This window comes from Juglans regia, chromosome 10 (genome assembly GCF_001411555.2).
Source record: "Juglans regia cultivar Chandler chromosome 10, Walnut 2.0, whole genome shotgun sequence".
In the NCBI taxonomy this organism is placed as follows: Eukaryota; Viridiplantae; Streptophyta; class Magnoliopsida; order Fagales; family Juglandaceae; genus Juglans; species Juglans regia.
The window spans coordinates 6,368,919-6,388,964 of record NC_049910.1 but is presented as its reverse complement, the minus strand read 5'-3'; the positions used below and the strand labels follow the sequence as shown (position 1 = coordinate 6,388,964).

The window sequence follows — 20,046 nt, the reverse complement described above, 5'->3', positions numbered from 1 at the left end:
CACACATATATAATATGCATGAAGTCGTTTTTTTTTTTTTTGGAATATTCTAATTAAATTAAACATCCACATTTCAATATAGTAAAAATACTTTATTTGTTTTCTTTAATTGACTGAGACACCTATATCTTTTTTTTTTTTTTTTTTTGGTCTCTTTTCGCTTTTGCCTTCTATGTGTTTGCTGTTTTCTCTCTTCACCCAACTTTGAAGAGAGCCTGCGGTACAATACTGGAAAAACATTATTGGACCAAGACCGTAGTGCTTTGATATGTGCTCTTGAATAATCAATGAGACAGCGGTGGCCCAACAAAACACATACGCCCCATATTTAAAAAGGACATATAATATCATATCATATCCTCTCCCTACAGAGCACGATATATAAAGGTGACTTTTCTCTTTTCACTGAGCAGGATGCATAAAGCTGCTACATTTATTATTTGGCACCTCATTTGGGATCAACGGCAACCACCACTTAAAATGAGTGGGAACACGTGGGGACATGTGCGCTCTCTCTCTCTCTCTCTCTCTCTCTCTCTGAGTTCTTGGGGGTAATATTTATCTTGTTGAATGTTGGATATACAGCTGTTAAGCAAAAAAGAAAAACAATTTATCGGGTCAGACTCAAAATGACTCTGGCCAATATATATCAGTATTTCCTTTCTGAAATTTCGTATAGTAGCCAGTGAGCTTGCCACACTTGCCAGGTATATGTTGTACACGCCGCCCTTTCAGTGTTTGATCTTAATTCTTGATCTGTGTTTGGAAATGAATTAATTCTTTGAGCTCGGATCTACTACTCAACGCCTACCCTTCTTAACTTCCAATTGAATTAGTAAAAGTAATACTCTATACCACAACCTTCTTGAATCATGTGTTTAACTTGTCTTCTCTTTTCTCGCGGTGTGCAATATTGGACCCCCACCCGGATTAATAACATGACTTTGGTAATATAATATTATATGGGTCATGAACGTTGGTATTATTAATTAGGTGCTTTTGCATGCTTTGGTACCATATCTTGGTCATCATAAACATTAGTTAGGTGCTTGGAAGGTAAAGTACAAGCTATTTCATTATTATTTTTTATTATTTTGTCTGTGAGCTACTACCCTTTGATTCATCCGGGGGAGAAGAAAAATATGCTGAAAGTAAAGGAAAATAAATGCTACTAATTAGCTAATAAAATAGTGCAAAAACAAATAATATTAAATTACTAATAATTAGACTACTTACTGTATTCGAGATAAAGAAGTATTAAATAGGATCACGAACTTTGGGCAGTGCAGGGTTTAGTTTGACTTTACGAATGTTAGTACTCCAGCAAACAAGTAACCGAACCCAGCATGTACAAGTAGCTATAAATAAATAGGGGATTCTTTGATCAACATCTATTAATTATCTTTACTTTTATCTTGTTAATTTCCTTTTATAAGCAATTTCAAGTAAAAATTGATTTTACAGTTATAAAGAGATCTTATAAACTATTAATTATCTTTACTTTTATCTTTGTCATTTCCTTTTATAAGCAATTTAAACTAAAAGGTGATGTTAGTTATAAAGAGATTTTACAAAGTAAATTAAAAAATTAATATAATTTCTTATGATATGTTAAATTTATTTTATAATAAAAATAAAAATATTATAATTTAACATATCACATCAAATCATGTCAATTTATGAATTTATTTTTATAAAATCTCTTTACAGTTAAAAGTATTTCTCATTTAAGTTTGTTTCATGCAATATCTACCGTTTAAAGAGTTATTGGGAAAAAAAAAAAAAAAAACCATCCTCAAAAAACAGTTTGAAAGAAGCGGTTTGTTTCTAACTGGGATTAGGGAAATATCTGAAGCCCGCAGAATGGTGACTAGCCGAGCCTTGAATTCTTAATTGTGGGCTAGCCCAACAAGAAATTAATATGATGATGGGCTTATAACTTACAAAATCTTGTTGAATGCATGCTTTTATTTCTTGTGAAAAAAATATTATTTTCTTTTATAAACTAAAAATACTGTACTTAATATCTTCTTATTCACAAAAAAAATCTACCTACAATTGTTTGCAATTAATATATGGATTAGACTCCTGAAAGAAAAGGCGGGACCTGAGGTAGTCGGTAAGTAGAGGAAAAGACACGAAGCGGGCTGGGCCCCAAAAGTCATCCATCAGAGTAGGCAACGTGGCATTCATCCAGAACACATAAACATCTTCATATGATATAGGTCAAATAATCTTTTAAATAACTTGGCCGGAGAAAGATCGTAAATAAAAACACGCGGAAGTCTTCACATTGGACACGTACGTACACAATCTATAAAATGGTAAATATGCAGTTTAGTCCATATATTTGATTCATCATCTGAAGAGGAAGAGAGAAGCTAGCTTGCTCGCGATGGCCCTGGATGTGAAGGCTTTTCCATTCGCATTTGTGGTTCAAGTTCTGGGGAATTGCTGGTTTGGTTTTGGTGTTTGTTTGGACCCTGCATTTTAGAGGTGGTTTTGCATGGGAAGCTACCAACAAGAGTCTCATGATCTTCAACGTAAGTACAACGTTTTTTTTTAAAAGACTATAATATAAGAAAAATTCAAATAATTGAATTATTCTACTCATAATCCATATACCACACATTTGGTAAAAGAATAAAATTAAATAAATTATAAAAATGATGGTGTGTGGTGTATGAACTTATGAATAGCAATGCTCATAATATAATAATTACATATATCTCTTCTTATCAATTTAATCTTTTAAGATAAGCAGTGATGTTACATGATTTTAGAAGAGAGGTTCTGAGTTTAAACCTTGACTTTATATTTTACTTCATATAATTAAATATTTCACTTATTGAATTTAATGGATTTATGTGATTTTGTTGGTGATATTTTCAGAGATGGTTTTATCGTAATTGTCTAGGTTTCCATATATTACTCTTTGTTTGCATTGGGTTCATTTTCTCTTTTTTTTTTTTTTTTTTTAAAAAAAAATTTTTTTTTTTTTTTTTTTTTTTTTTTTTTTTTTTTTTTTTTTTTTTTTTTTTTTTGTATGTCAAAACTCAAGTTTGTGATTTTTTTTAATATTATCTTTTGACAACAATATTTCCATTTTTTTTAATGTTTTCATATATTCGTTTTAGAAATTTCCAACTCTTATATATATATATATATATATATATATATATACATATATACACACACAAAATGTGTATTGCCATATATAGTATTTACGGAGGAAGGACATCTGCATGTACACATTGTACAGCAAACGTACAGAATGCAAAAATAATACCGAGTGCAAAAATAATGGGATACAGATTTGTAGTGAACAATTTGTGGAAGCTTGAACATATATATATATATATATATAATACACACTAAAGCTTTAGTGTGTATTAATTAATCTATTCTTCATGAAACATTCAGCAGTAAATATGAGTTTATGGAGCATCATGATGGTGTGATCTAATGGGTTGAGTAAAGCTAGCTTTAGACTAATATATTGATTTTGCACTCGATGGTGTGAATTCAGGAGAAAGCAATGGTACTGTCATTATTCAATTTTTTCATGCTATGGTACTGTCATTATTCAATTTTGTCATGCCATGATCATTGACCTCAACTATCTCCTCAAACTCGTAAAAGTCCTACATGACAGATTAGGTAAATGGGAAAGATATTTTATAATTGTTTCAGTAAAAATTTTTTCCTAATTTTTTTTTTTTTTTGGTGTGTTTTATTATTTTCTGTTACTTGGATGGAATACACCAAAGGAGAGACACTTAAACAAATTACCCCATTTTTCTTTCCCAATCACCAATTTGACCTACTATATAGTAGGTCAACTTGTTACAAGCCACCATTGTTTTGTTTGGGATCCAGCTTTGGATTCCCCCATGCTTTTGGTTCTAAAATCATAATCATTTGTTTATTAGTCAGTCACACCTAAAATTGAATGTATTGATTTTAAAATACATTATAAGCAATTTCACAATTACATTATACATACACACACACATAGGCAATTTATGTATAAATTGAAAGAGCAAACCGCCCTTGTATCTAATTGACCTAAACAGTTTCATTAAGAACATAGACTAAAAAAATAAAGTATCTTACCGAGTGGAGGGAAGGACGGGATGGAAATGAGTTGGATAACCCACTACTACAGGAAATGGGTTTGCTTGATGTCGAACGACAGAGTTGGGAATGTCAAAAGTTGCACTATTTGAACTGGAACTGGTAGAAGAGCGAGTGATGCACGATGATGAGTGGATTTTGCTTCAGATGTGGCCAAATCAGAGGAGTAGCTTCGCTATTAGTGATTGATTTCGGTGGAAGAGACAGTCGCGTAGCAAAGCATTTTGAGTGAGTTTTGCTTAATGTGGAGGTAGAGAGAAAATTAGTAGAGAAGAAGAAGTTGGGGAAGAGGGTGAACTCGAGATTTGGGAGTGTACGGGAGCAAAGCGACGGGGAGGGGGGGAAATGTAAGATTTTAGTGCATTTTGGCGCCTTTTCATTAAAGATGTAATTGCAGCGAAACTGTCCATCGCAACAAATTCTTTTTCTTTTTTGGCAATTTTTTTCACTGCAATTTAAGTTAAAATCGCTACAAAAAATATTTCTAAAGTCGATTGGGTTTGGAGGTCGTGTCGACAAACAAATTGCCGAGGTTATAAGCTATTGCGGCGATTTTAATAGCGACAAACAATAAATTACCAGAAATAACGTTATTTCTTGTAGTGAAGGTTAAGTTTGGATACCAAAATCAACTTAAATCATCTCATTTCATATAATTATTACAACTTTATTAAACTCTCACACAAAATATAATAAATAATTTAATTTTTTTAAATCTCAAAATAAAAATTATATTATAATATTATTTTATATAATTTTTAATAAAATATATTATTTCACCTCATCTTAACTGGATAATGAAATGAATAATTTTGTTGGATTTTTGAGCGTTTTGCCGTGCGATTAGTTAGTCATGTCTACCAAAGGTCTGTGTCTGTTTGCTGATTTTCGTCTTGGGCTTGTGTTCCTCATAATTGTTGTTTTTTTGTTGCAGTTACTATATATAATATTAAAATTGATATCAATTAATTCCTCAGCTTTTAATTTCAGCAATGGCTCATGAAAGATAAATTAATTTGATTTTTGTTTTTTAATTTCCAAATGCCATTAATAATTCGGTGCCTTCTGTGTTATAGCATTCACATTGGACTATATATATATATATGTAAAGTTATATTTGCATAATATGATCTTAAAATCTTTTACATTGACTTATATATATATCTAAATATTTAGTTAGTTATGAACAATGCTTATATAAATTTAGATAACTACTATTCACTCTCCAAAATATATTTTAATCATTATTTCTCTCTCCTCCCACTCTCTCCCACAATTTTTTTTTCTCTCTTTCAACAACACAACAAATCTTCACTTGTATATTTATTTTATTATTATAATATATTATATATATATTTTTTCATTTTATTATATTTTTAATATAATATATAAAAAAAATTATATTTTTTATTACTGCATTTGTATTATTGATGTAAAATGTATGTAGTTGATGTTAATTGTAAAATATATATAAAAAAATTAATTTTAGCAAAAAATTAGTAATAATAAAATTAAAAATTATTTAAATATATGATTATCAAATAATAAATAATTTTTTAATAATAAAATTTATTATTTAAATTATAAGTTTTAAAATTATAAATTATATTTCTGTAACAATTCTAAACATGCACTTTAGACTTTTTGGCAATTTAATTTGTTTTTCTCAATGTATATGTACGTTGATAAATTATTGGGGCACGTGGCAACCAACCCAAATCTTGATCAACCGTAATTAATGAGATGTGGGATTTCTTCACTACACCATGGTATGTGAACCTAATTTTATGCTGAAAAACTCTACATGCAGTTAATGCGCGCAGTCGGGACACAATTCTCTGACAGCTTAGATCCTACTTTTTATTTTGAAAAATGATATTTATAATTCTATATAAATATTTTATATAAAATTTACATGAAAAAAAATTAATATTTTTAATAATAAACTTAACTTTTTTTTTAAAGCGACTGTACAATATTTACATATTTAATGATTATATATAACATTACTTTTTTTTTTTTACTCCTTTCTCTCCTCCTCCTTTTTCCATAACTTGTTTTTTTTCAGCCACTCTCACCGAATGCACTCCCACTTTCTCTCTTTGGAGTTTTCTGGATTTTGTGCTAGCAATGAGTAATTCATGCAACTAAGGAACCCGATCTTGAGGGGGATGCATTCCATAGATCCACCATTGTCCACAAACTACAACTAGTGACAAGCTCAAGCCTCCCTTAGTCACTAGCGCAGCCTTACTTCAACCACCCAACAATGGAATAATTTACTTAGACTTAAAATCGAAAAAAAAAAACAGCAAGAGAGAGAGAAGATACTCACTTCATAATCAAGAGCTATGGAGATTAAGTGGTTGGATGAAGAAGAGAGAAGCGAGAAAGAGAAAAATGGTAGTGAGATTGGCGTGGAAGAGCATTGCTTGGCGCTTGCTCCTCTTTTTTGCTCAGTAGATCTTCCATAGGTGGTGGTGGTGGTATTACTATCGTTGGTATTTGAAACTCCAGTTATTTAAAATTCTCCAAGCTTATTTGATCTCGAGGTATTTCCATCTAAGAGATGTTTTTTGTTCGTTTGTACAAACAAACTCAGAACTTTAAAACTGAAAAGATCTTCCATTGGTTATCTAAAGGATCTTCAATCTCTCAGTTCATCTCCCACTGTAAGTTGTCCGACAAATTCTACACCGTTGAATAAAACCTCCCAGATGATGCAAATGGTCATAGGCCATCATCTTGCCCACCGCATTCAAGAAGCATTATAAAATACCCAATCATGAAATAGAAGTATAAAAAAGTGATTTACCATGAATGTCGTAGAAATCACCCAATACGAGAAAATAATTGAAGAAAGCTATATCCCAAAAATCAAACAAGGAAAAATAGAGAAAGATGTATGAGAAAAGAGGAAACGGAAGAAGAAAGAGAAAGAGAGATTGAGGGGTCTGTTTTTGTCCTTTTTATTTATTTTTTATTCAACATAAACTCTCACATGCAGCCCGTTTACCTCCCGCTTGCACATCCTGTTTGTGTCTAGCAAAACTATTTTATGCTTGTGCATATTATTTTTGGAAAAATAACAGTATAATTATCAAATATGTCCATTATATGTGTCCACTCATACATATATATATATATATTAATAGTTATATAAAAAAGTGATTATTAGTGAATTTATATATTTTTTATTTTTTTGTAAATAATGGTTAAGGATGTTTAAAAAATGATTAAAGAAAAAAAAAATTAAAAAAACTCAATTATACTAGTGTGCATATTTGTCGATGGCCGGACATATTAGGCGCTCTAGCATTGTCAATTTTTTGGAGCGATCCTAAACGTTACCGAGTCGAAATAATATAAGTTATAAGCAAGCACTTCCGTTGAGATTTGACAATTAATGAAGATAAACAAAAACTCGATATATAATTAACAAAGATTAATTGCACGTTGCATTTTATATATGTTTTAAATGTGATCAGCATTAATTGAACTTTTTGATCTATATTTTGGAGGTCATATACAACAAGTGTATAGTTTGAAATAAGTATAAAGTGTAGTCTTTTTTTTTTTTAAAAGTGTTACAGTCACAAAATATACAAATACATTAACTATATATTGATAAACTGTATTTCTTGTTTGTATCAAATACATTATCTAGTGATTGAACTATAGATAAACTCTATGTCTCTAGATATTTGGTCTTATCCTCAGCCGGTTTGTGTTTATCGTTTATATTTATAAAAGTAAATCTACAAACTGATATATTTTCATGTGATACTTTAGATCTATTCTATAATAAAAATAACTTTACAATCTAATGTACAATATTAAGTTATATTAATTTATATATTTACTTTTATAAGATCTTTGTGGTTAAAATATTTTTCTTATTTTTCACGTTTTGTGAAACTAAAAATCTTTTTGAGTTATGTCTTGTTTATCAATAACATGAACAGAAGTTCGGTGATAACTTGGTGTCATTTTTCTCTAAATGGATCAATTATTATAACGACATTATTTCCTCCGACCCAAATAAATAAATAAATTAGTTTGTGTCATCAAATATATGATTATAATTTTGAAAACAAAAATTTTATGTGCAGTCATTTTTGCATACTCTTTACGTATTTTATTAATGTAATTGGCTGCATCACTTTTCTTTAATATAAAATAATTATTTTGATTAATCACATCAGTAGAGTGCGTAAAGAATATATAAAAGTGACTGTACATAACATAACTCTTATAAACTTTTTTTATCAAAATGCATCTTTTACGAACCTGGTCATCGGGGCCATAACGGTTAACATATCTTTTCCACATTTGTATTGAATTAGGCCTTTCGCGTTAATTGGTTATACAGATTAAATGAGATGAGATGATATAAAAGTTAAAAGTTGAATAAAATATTATTAGAATATAATTTTTTCATATAATTTTTTTTTAATTTGAAAAAGTTGAATTATTTATTATATTTTATGTTGAAGTGATTATATGAAATGAGATGATATATATATATATATATATATGTAAGGTACATGTTTGCTAAATGACCCCCATCATGTATGCATGCATATTCCAACTAAAACATCACAAAAATTCATGTTTTGCATCTACATCCTTAATTCACTAAAACAATTTAAATACATATATAACTTTATTTAAAAAAAAAAAAAAAAAATTAATTGTGCATGATTTACTGAGTTAATTTGCATGATAAAACTATTATTAATTGTCGAAAGAGCTAGCTAGCTATATATATATATATATCGCTTTGACAATGCATGCAAAAGAAGAAGAATTTATAAAGCATCTATATATAGATCATCAGGCTGTGGATCAGATCAAGCTAGCATGCATGCAGCTGCCCCAAATCAATATCACTATCAATATTTTTAATGATATATTCCCTGCACGAAGTGATCAGTTTTTTCTTAGAACTTAATAGAATTAAATGTGAACTTCATGGCCAGTTCTACGGCCACATGCAAAATCATAACATGTCTAAATCACGATTAATTACCATGTGCATAGACATGCGATGATCAGAGTGGACATATATAGTTGACATGGTAATTAACTTTTATGCTGGTACGTATAATTAAGTAACTGATGCTGTAAATTAAATAAGGAAAAGTCTTTTTACAAGCGAGTTTGCACACCGAACCACACACCAATATTACTTACCTGTTTATTCCGATTGATCATATTGTTTTCATGATCTTGTACTTGCACATAATATAGATCATAGATTAAATTAGCACATGAAAAAGGAAACAATATTTGGGGAATAAAATTTTTCTTTTCACACACACACACACACACGTGTATATATATATATATATATATATATATATATAACGCACGTCATGACTAATTAAATAAATAAAGCCACATTATAAGTAGCTAATTAGATTTTACTTGAAATCAAGCTGGAATTATATAATTAATTGCCACAACGTGACATGATGAGTAGATTAAATTATTATATATCATCAAACTGTTTTTAGGGTGACAAGGACGCATGGGGCTGCATATAATTACATCAAAGTTGTTATATGCATGGGACCATTAACCCCAGCCTAGCTCCTCCTATATACCTAACTAGTAAATACATGACAACTTCTAAAAGATTAGGTTATATATATATATACTAGTCAAGGCAACGTGCGCTTCACGCGCGTTTGCCTAGTTGACCAATTTTGTTATATTTCAAATTTTTAATTATAAACTGACATAATTTTATCTATATTTTTTGAACTTTTTTTTTCTATTTAGAACACATTATACATATGATTTGTATAATGTTTATAACTATAATACAACGACTTACAAGAACCAAGGGAAAAAATATTCAAGTTTTTGAAACTAGTAAATTAGGAAAAAAAAAATATTTACCACACTTTTAATACATATAATTATCTATTACAATAATCAAAATTATTCTAATTTGTAATTACAATAACAAATTTTTAATTTATTATATATAAAAAAATAAAAAAGTGATAATTAGAATAATATCTTTTAACAAAGAAATTTTAATTTTTGGAAATATAAACAACAAAAAATATAATTTGAGATTTAAATTTTTTATAGATTTTTTAATTAATAATAAATAGTATTATTTATTAATATATTCATAACTATTACACAATAATTATTAAATAATTTTCAATTATTGGTGAGACTCATCCCTTTATCAAATTTCAGAGCGTAATCTAAAAAACAATTTAGAAACATATCAAAGATGTGGGTAGATATGTATATATGGCGATATATATACATAACAAATATTATAAGCATTTATAATAAAAGCAAAAAAAATAAATAATTAATTCAAAATAATTTCATACAGATCACTAAGACTAAAAAACTAAAAAAAATTAAGAAAGGGCAATCGGGAAAATCAACCGGGAGCCCGTTTTGGGCTCCCTAGCATTTCCCATATAACAAATCTATTAAAAGAAATCAATATCATGAGAAAATGAATATTCATACAACAAACATATACTGTCAACAATTTATCTTGACTTCAGGTGCATTTATATAAATATAAAAAAATTGAATAACATTTTTTTTCAGATGAGATAAAAGAGAACATACCGTAAAGTAAATGACAAACAAAAAAACAGTGCAAATAGAGGAAATTGATAACAACCGAATTGACGAACATTAAAGTAAGAGCAAAAGTAGCAAATCTATAAAAAAAAAAAACATTAGAAAAAATATTCTAACAATAATAACAAATTAAATAAATGAATTCAGTATTTATAGGAAAAAAACAAATTGGAAGGAAAAAAAATACATTAAATGGAATTTATTATCAATAGTATTTTTAATAAAACATATAAGAAAAAGAAAATAAAAACAAATAAAAGGTTGTAAAAGAACCACAAAAATGAAAAACATTGGAAACGCTACTTTATTTTTTTTGGTTTTTGTTATTGTCTTTGTACTAATAAGCTACTATTTATCAAGCTTTTGAAAATTTGCCACGAAAGTTTGAAAACAATGGTACGAAGTATTGGACTTGTGTATGCAAAGAATGTGTTTCAAGTTTAAGTCGACTTTTTGGTTATTTATTACTAAAGTCACTAATTAAAGCAACCTATGATCATATAATACTGTACTTGCAACGGTAAACATGCATGCATATACTCCCTCAGACTTCAATGGCTAGTTTGGGCCAAAACCATAAATTTATATATCATTTTTCTTGGAAAAGTTAACGCATTTTTACCATTCAATTTAAACATATATATATATATATTGATGTTTAAATATGTGTGTTTATATATCAAGAAAAAAAAAATTACATATTGATGTGTGATATGGAGAAATTATTTTTGGTTATATATATATATTTTTTTTTCTCTTCCTTTAGTTTGATATGCATTTTCCTCTACGTTTTTAGCATTTTTTTTTCCACCTCACATATCTAAGAATTTATTTGTAACATCTATATGTTTTTTTTTTCTTGTTTTTTTTGTTTTTTATTTTTTTTTGTAGATTTGAAACTTTTTTTTTATTATTTGTGTTTGTATATTAATTTTTGAAAATGTTACCGGTTAGCAACCTCTGATGTAACATAGTAATAGAGATAGAAATCGAAGATTGAAGAACAAATAATACCGAAGAGCAACAAATAATTTCGATTGTTCCTATTGTTTGGCTTTGTTTTTTTCTCCAGATTTGACAATATTCTTATCTTCTTATTTCTGTTTTTATATATACTTTTCTCTTGTTTTAGCATATTTTAGCATATTTGTTTCGATGTGATCTGTACATGCGTAATTCATGGGTTTTGAAAAGCTTAATTTTTTTTTTCTAATCTAGATCTTTTTTCTTTCAGTATGAGTTTTCTTCTGAGATTAACAAATCTTTTTAGATCTATACATGTACTACATTTTTTTATTTTTTTTATTTTCCACATGTCACTATAATATTGTTTCATATTTGAATATCTTACTTTTACTTTGTTTTTTTTTTTGGGATATTGTATAGATTAACATTTAGTATCTTCTAATGTAACACATAAATGGACATACAAATGGAAGCTTGAACAACAAATAAGAGTGATGAATAACAAACAATTTCAATTGTTCCTGTTGTTTGGTTTTGTTCTTGTTTGGCCTTGTAATGTTTTTTCATACATTCATAGGAGGAGTTTACCTAATTTTTCTTTTACATCTAAGTGCTCTGTGAGCAAATTATGTAATAAGCAATCAAAAAAAATTAACTCAGAAGAAGGAAAATAAGAAATCATACCAGACGATGCAAATCGTGAGAAGCAGAGAACAAAGTTTCTAGAGATTTTGGTAAATAGATAAAATTGTAGGTTCAAGAAGATCAAAAATTGCATATAAAGACGGTGGATAAATAGATAAAACAACAAGATAAGCATAGCAAAGAAAAACACAAAAAAGTAAGTCGATTATGTTAAGAATGTAACAAAATTAAGGGTAAATTCATAAATATGCCAATAAAACAAAGGGATAAAAACGTAAAAATAAGAATAAAATAAAACAAATGAGGGATAAAAACAAAAAAGTAGTCGGCAAAAGAAGGATAAAATTATAAAAATACGAACGGAAGATAACAAACAGAAATTAAGGATAGAAAGGGAAAATAAATATAAAAATAGAGACAAAATCGGAAAAGAAAATATTAGACAAAAATATTATTCATCCAACATCCACGTTTATATATATAGCAACATTATGTGGTTGTAAATTAGTGGCTGGCGGGCCAACACTACTACAAGCTGTACGCAAGCAGACATCGATCCGTCAATCCAATTCATTATCGGGATGGTTATAATATATTATTTATTATTGTATAGAAAATGAATAATAAATATATATTGTAGAATTCATTTTATATATTTATTTATCTCGTTTTCTCGGCGTAGCAAATAATTTAGTACTGTAACAAAATTGTCCAACTTTAATTAAAATTACAAGAAAAATTAAGTATTTATGAGCTGATTATTTGAGACGATAATAACTATTTGAGATAAAAATAGATTCATTTTAATAAAAAATAATTATTTTTACTGGAAATAATTAATTACAAATAATAAACAATTTTCTTGTTGTATTTATAAGTGCCTTGATCGGCCATATATATATATATAATATATTTGTTAGTATATATAATGTCATAGATTTGGAAAATCAAAATTAAAATGAATCCTGTTAACTGGATTTGTAGCTTGTGATCATCATTTATTCACATGAGCGATACTTATGTTTGGCCATTTATTTCTTGTACTGACCACTACGTGACGTGGGACTTACTTAGTTGCCCAGAAAATGATGTTCATTAAGATCTACCAGTTGGCAACTCATGAAATTGACTTAATTTAATGAAAATGATTTTTTTTTAATAAATTTTCCAAAATTTTGCAACATGATCAGTACTTTAATTTCTAACTGATCTTTCTTTTATAATAATAAAAAAAAAAATTGAAAATTTGAAAAAAAAATAAAATAAAAAAGAAGATTTATTGATTCGATTAAATTGGATTGTCAAATTGTCTAGTTCTACTCGATCACTAGCATGCAGGACCCAGCTTGCCCTTGCACTTGTATACTCCATTAATATTTAAATGAAAGCCATGCACCGGCCAATAAGCTGACGCCACATCATGAGCCATTCATTAATCCAAAATATATAATCGATAATAAGAAGATCATCACCGGCCAATAATTATAATTAATTAATAATAAAGGGGGCCGTTCATCATCGAATATAATTAATTAGTTAATTACAAGTGAAATGACTTAATTACAAAATATATCACATGATATTCTATATTATAATATAAGTATTGTTTAATTATTTCAAATGAAATGGAAATAATCTTATAACTCCATACGTACATGAAATGCCTCAATACGAAGATCGATCGAGGACGCTCTTGAGTCTTCAAAAGCAATTTATATCTTCCGACGTCGTTCCATGATTCCATCTTCAAATAATTAGGGATTTGTGAACTATTAATTTGTTGGAGTTTTGTTATGTATAAGTAAGTTTGCGTATCAATCTGTGTATTAAAATTGTTGCCTTCATATTCTAAATTTAAATTAGCACTGTTTTCGATAAAATCTACTTTTTGATCAATAATATTGAATGAATGCGCGTATTAAATGTAAGCGATTCTGCGAATTAATACGCTCATCCATTCAAAATATGATTGGTAGAATATGAAGATAACAACTTTAGTATGCAGATTAGTACGCAAACTTATTTATACATAATAAAACTCTAATTTATTAGATCTTAAAAGAACATGGCATATTAATTATATTAATCCCATACACCATCTTTATACCTAATTTATCACTTATTAGAGTACTGTGATATCACACTAATCATCTATATATGCCTCTCTCAGCAAATATCATGAAAGAGAAATTCTATTTGCAGTCCTCAAGTGGAAACTGCATATGCAGACATATTATTAAATGAGAGAAAACATAATTTTAGGAAGGATATTTTTGTAATTTTAAAAATTTTTAAAGTTAAAATAGTCGAGACTTGCATTACAGTCCCCATTTGAGACTGTACCTAACATTGCTCATCATGAAATGCATAAATTAGTTAAAAACAAGAAAACAAAGAAAAAGAGATTAAAATAATAATAATAAATTAAAGTGGCATTAAGGCACTTTATAATTTCTAGATTAAACGATCCGGTTTGAAGGATATGAATTGATTGATAAAAGGATTAAAAGCCTCTTTAATTTATAAATTACATTAATCTGACCCACAAAGGATTAAAAGCCTCTTGAATTATTATTATTAATGTATGATTTGTAGCTTTTGGGGGGCTGGTGACAGCTAGCCCAATGTGCCGACGACGTTTCACTCCGGCGTACGTACGTACACATAACATTCAGACGATATTTTATTTTAATTTAATTTTTCCTTGTTATGAAAACAAATAGGGAATCTTCTCTTTCTCTCTAGCGTCGTCGTTTTCGATAACCTAGCTAGCAAATTTGTCTCCTTCCTAAAAGTCCGTTTTGTCTCTCTTAATATATATCCAAGGAATCGACGGCCTTAAGCCAGCTTCTAACTAACAAAATAATTTCAAACAAAAAACAATCACTCGTAATTCTTCAGATAAAAGAAAAAATACATGATTCATTAGATAGAACTAATGCCATTATCTTGCATTAAAACACTTTAATCGTGTTTTTTTTTCTTATTTGTTTAGAATTAATGACAATTACAAGAAAAATAAACATTTATGATTAGTCATTTGAGACGAGAATAATTATTTGTAACGAGAATAGACTTATTTTAATAGAAAATAATTATTTTAATAAAAAATAACTGACTATAAATAAATAATTTTTTTATAAACATATATATTAGTTGTTGGTATATTTTTAATTTGTTGCCAAGGCCACTGTTCCTTGTTCGTTGCAAGAAAAGTATGATCAAAATTACGTGGAGATTAGCTCTGTCGATATATAAGTTAGAAGCCTTGAATAAGATATAGCTTAAGATGCAAATGTAAAATATAGAAGAGATGCATTATGATAAGTGCTACAGTTACAAAAAAAATTATAAAATTGACATGACTTTATATGATATATTATATATACTTTATAATAAAAATAATTTTACAATCTAACGTATCACATCAATCTATATCAGTTTGTAGATTTACTTTTGTGAAATTTTTTATAGTTAAAATATTTCTCTTTTACTATTTATACTAGGATTATATACTCCATTGCTTGCGTTGCCTATAGCTTGCCTCCTTTGGTCTTGCATGGACACAAAAATAGTGGCAGACTCCACTCCCAACATTTATACCGTAAAATAAGCCTTAGGGGAAAAAAAAAACTTAACATCGAATGATTTACAAATAGCCTAAATTTCAGGGACTAGCTTTACAATTAAGCCTTTGGGGAAAAAAAATCGAACTTTCCAAGATTTTAAACGAGTTTTGTACTTTACAACGTCCTTAAGATTTTTCTATTGGGCATAACGGACGTGTAAATAAGAAGAAGAAAGAGAGTAATCCCAAGTCACTGTCGTTGTCTGTGTCTGTCTCTCACTCAAGAAGAGGCCATGTGTAGGTGCCCAACATCCAGCTAAGTCCAGCAACAGTTACCTCCCTCTCAACTTCCAACCCTTCCCCAACTATAATATCCCGATTCCCAACCAACATTCTCTCTCCTTCCCCATCCATCCAAGCTTCCTTATCACTTAAGTTTAGCACAGACATGGCCGACCAGGAACCCATAAAGGTGGAGCCAGAGGTACGGGAGAACCCTCCCCCGGCTCCTTCTCCGGCACCAGAACACGTCGAAGAACCTCCCAAGGATGTTACTGAGGAGAAATCCGTAATTCCACCTCCTGAAGCTCCTCCTGAAGAGAAGCCCCATGACTCCAAATCTCTTGCCGTGGTTGAAAGTAATATCATCTCTCTCCCTCTCTCCTTTTCTCTCTGTTCTTTTTTCGTTTTCCAATAAATGATAAATCTTTTTTTAATTAGCTTAAACTTCGACTTCCGTTTGTTTGTTTGTTTGTTTTTTTTTTTTTTTTATGTTTACGTTCACGCCTCTTTGAATTTCGATCTTATCTTGAGAGGGATCTCTCTGCTGCTTTTTCTCAACTGCTTTTAGCTTCAACTTAACATATGTTTGGTTGATGAGAAAAGTAAAAGACATAGAAGGGGAAAGCACAGAAAAGCAAAATTAACCGGCTCATCTTTTTATATCGTTTCTTTTCATTCAAAATAAAGTTGATGCATCCCTTGTAGTCTTGGTTGAATTGAGGATATGTTTTTTGTTCTTTTTGCATCCTAAACTGACAACTTCAATCTTTCGGTGTTCTACTTTGATTTTCTTTTTGTTTAAAAGAATTATCGGTTCAATTCCTATGATTTGTAAAAACTGTAGAAGAGTTTTACTTCTTATTAGGGATTTTCGCAATAAATTTCCTTTAGCTTTATTCTTTAGCTTTAACAGAATAGCTTTTATAATTATTCAGGATATCTTTCTTAATAAACATGCGAATCTTTTTTTGAAGATTTAGGAAATTTCGAGGTGAGAAATAAAGCCATGCTTGATTTTTTGAATCCCAACTACTTAATCAGCTTCAAAAGCTTAAGCAATTCATATGGTGTCTTTGTACAAACTACTTTTTTGAGGCTGGGGGTTATGCCAACCAGGCCAGGCCTTTGGCAAACAAACTTTATTTTTCAACTTCATAATCAATATCCTATAAAATTCACAAAAATTCTCCGCATCAAACACCTAGAATATTTAATTAAATTTGGTTTAAATGTGGTTTATAGTCTAGTAACTCTACTCTAATACCATGTTAAATCACGATTTGTCTAAAAAATTTAAAACTCATGAGAGGAGATAAATATAACAATTTCAATTATGTTTTAACGAACACATGGTTTTATGTAAATTGAACCATGGTATTTGCTATTCACCTTGTCTTCTCACAGATAGATTACATCGCTCTTATCTTGAGTTTCTCTATTATCAGCATGGGAATCAAACTCTTACTTTAGCAATGTTTTTTTAAGTTGGCTATTTTTCTAAAACAAAGTAATATTGGCAGAAGCTCCGGAGTATGCTGAAGAGAAAAGTACTGAGGGTTCTATCAACCGAGGTAATATCAGATCTTAACATTTCTTTCCTTGTCCTTTCACCTGCGTTCTACAGCCTATCATTGGAAGAAGTAAGTAAATTCAAAATTACTTCAGATGCTGTGCTTGCAAGAGTTGCAACAGAGAAAAGGCTATCACTGATCAGGGCATGGGAAGATAGTGAAAAATCAAAAGCAGAGAACAAGTAAGAGCTTTCTTGAGTACATGTTCTTTCAAGCATTTATGGAGAGTTCCTAACCGTGTTTGTTGCCTAGTTGTTGTTGAGAGAACTAACCAAAGAAAATGAGAGGCATGCTTTGACCAAAACCTGTACTATTGGTCTTGAGAAATACTTTCCAAAATAGATTTGCAATAAAATGGATTAGAGTGCAACTTGAAAGTTAATTTAATCAAACTGATAAAGTCTGTTTAAGCTGATAAAGACAAAAATTGATGTGTATCATTACACTGAAGCGTATCGTGCTTGTTTGTGAATTGACTGAATTAAGATGCTCACTGCTCGGAGTTTAAGATGCTCACTGCTCGGAGTTTTTCTCTGAATGCATTCATCTTACCCTATTCTTGGTTTAGCTCAAAAAAAGTTTGCATAATGTGCCTCTGCTTGAAAATATCTTTTCAGAAAATTCATCACCCAACTAATATTTGTTACCTATAGACAGATATACAATTTACTAGCTCTGAAAGCTTCATTATCAATGTTTGCATGACATTGAAGTCTAACTTAAACCAAAAGACCTGATGTGCTTTAGTAAGTGCACAATAGCTGTGGCTGCTTTAGAGGTGTATTGATTTTTTTCGGTTTTATTTTTATTTTTGCTAATTCATTATCATGGCCTGTTACTTATATGCTAAAAAATCAGGCTATATTATAGTAAAATTTTCCTTTCTGATAGAATTCAATGTGAATTTGGCATACTGAAACCGAGTTGAAATTATTGATAAGGGCTCATAAGAAGCTATCTGCCATTGGGGCATGGGAAAACAGCAAGAAAGCATCTATAGAGGCTGAGTTGAGAAGGATTGAGGTAATGGGCCACTATTCATTGCATCAAAGATCCCTTTTTTTTTTTTTTAATGCCAATTGAACTGCATCAAACTATAGGACCAAAAAATAAGAATTGGCTTCATGGTCAACTGCTTTATAACACTCAACTTCTGTGTGAGCAGGAAAAACTGGAGACTAAGAAGGCTGAATATGTGGAGAAAATGAAAAACAAAGTAGCTCTGATACATAAGGAAGCAGAAGAAAAGAGGGCAGTAACCGAAGCTAAACGTGGAGAAGATCTTCTCAAGGCAGAGGAAACGGCTGCAAAATACCGCGCCACTGGAACAGGTCCAAAGAAGCTCCTTGGTTGGTTCTCAGGCTAAAAAAAAATCTCAGGTCTGGTCGAAATATGTTTGAATTATTTGTAGTTATTCTTCGTTTTGAGTTAATTTGTTAATTTATATGTGATGTTTCATGTTTGGTTATGTTGTTGGAAATTGGTCCATAGGTTTGTGTGTCGCAGTGATATATGTGTTGCCTTATTAATTTGTAAAAAACATGTATATTATAGCATGGAGGCGTGAAGTTGTTTGAAACCATGGTGTAATATTAGTTCGTCCGTAACTTCTGGCCTTTAGTGGGAGAGAAATAGATACATAAAGTAGACTATACAATAAATGTTGTAAAGCTTTGCTTTATGTATTTATTTTTCATTCTACTTAATGTCCTCAAGTTCATATAAGAACTTGAAAGGATCTTGATATTTTATTAAGCAGAAGTTTTGAAAAAAAAAGAGTAAAGGAATCGGTACCTTTTTACACAAGGGCATCTGTACATACAGAGGATAGAAGATGCAGATTGGACCAAACTTAAAAGTTTAGCCTCGACATCATAGCTTGATCAAAAGGAATGTTTTTCTGACTATTGGAATAATCCATCTTATGATTCTTTTCTGGGTGTGTCCTGTTCCCTGCTTGTTGACAGAGTAAGTATTTGTTGAAGTTGCTATTGGATCACTCATTCTTGTACCATGTGTTGTGACAGATCATACAAAGCCCTTATTTCTGCTATCATGACAATATAATTCTACAAATGTTGCCTGTCAATCACGCTTTACATTCATACTTATCATTCACTTATTATAAGCGAGACTCGTTATGATTTACTAAAAACAAAAGTCAGAAATATACTTTTAATAGATATAGCATGTTTTCATACATAGCACAGAACTAAATTTGCCAAACAATGAATGGCAAATCCAGTGAAA

The 20,046-nt window shown here is 29.7% G+C and overlaps 1 protein-coding gene across 1 annotated transcript; it reads left to right on the top strand.

Moving 5' to 3' along the window:
- Positions 1-16,194: 16,194 nt before the first annotated feature.
- On the top strand, positions 16,195-19,375 carry LOC108996832 (remorin-like). The gene is made up of 5 exons (XM_018972862.2): positions 16,195-16,581; positions 17,746-17,796; positions 17,891-17,978; positions 18,738-18,819; positions 18,962-19,375. Exons 1-5 carry the CDS (start codon positions 16,392-16,394, stop codon positions 19,160-19,162), a joined length of 612 nt encoding a protein of 203 aa, XP_018828407.1. The 5' UTR covers positions 16,195-16,391; the 3' UTR covers positions 19,163-19,375.
- The last annotated feature ends 671 nt before the right edge of the window (positions 19,376-20,046 follow it).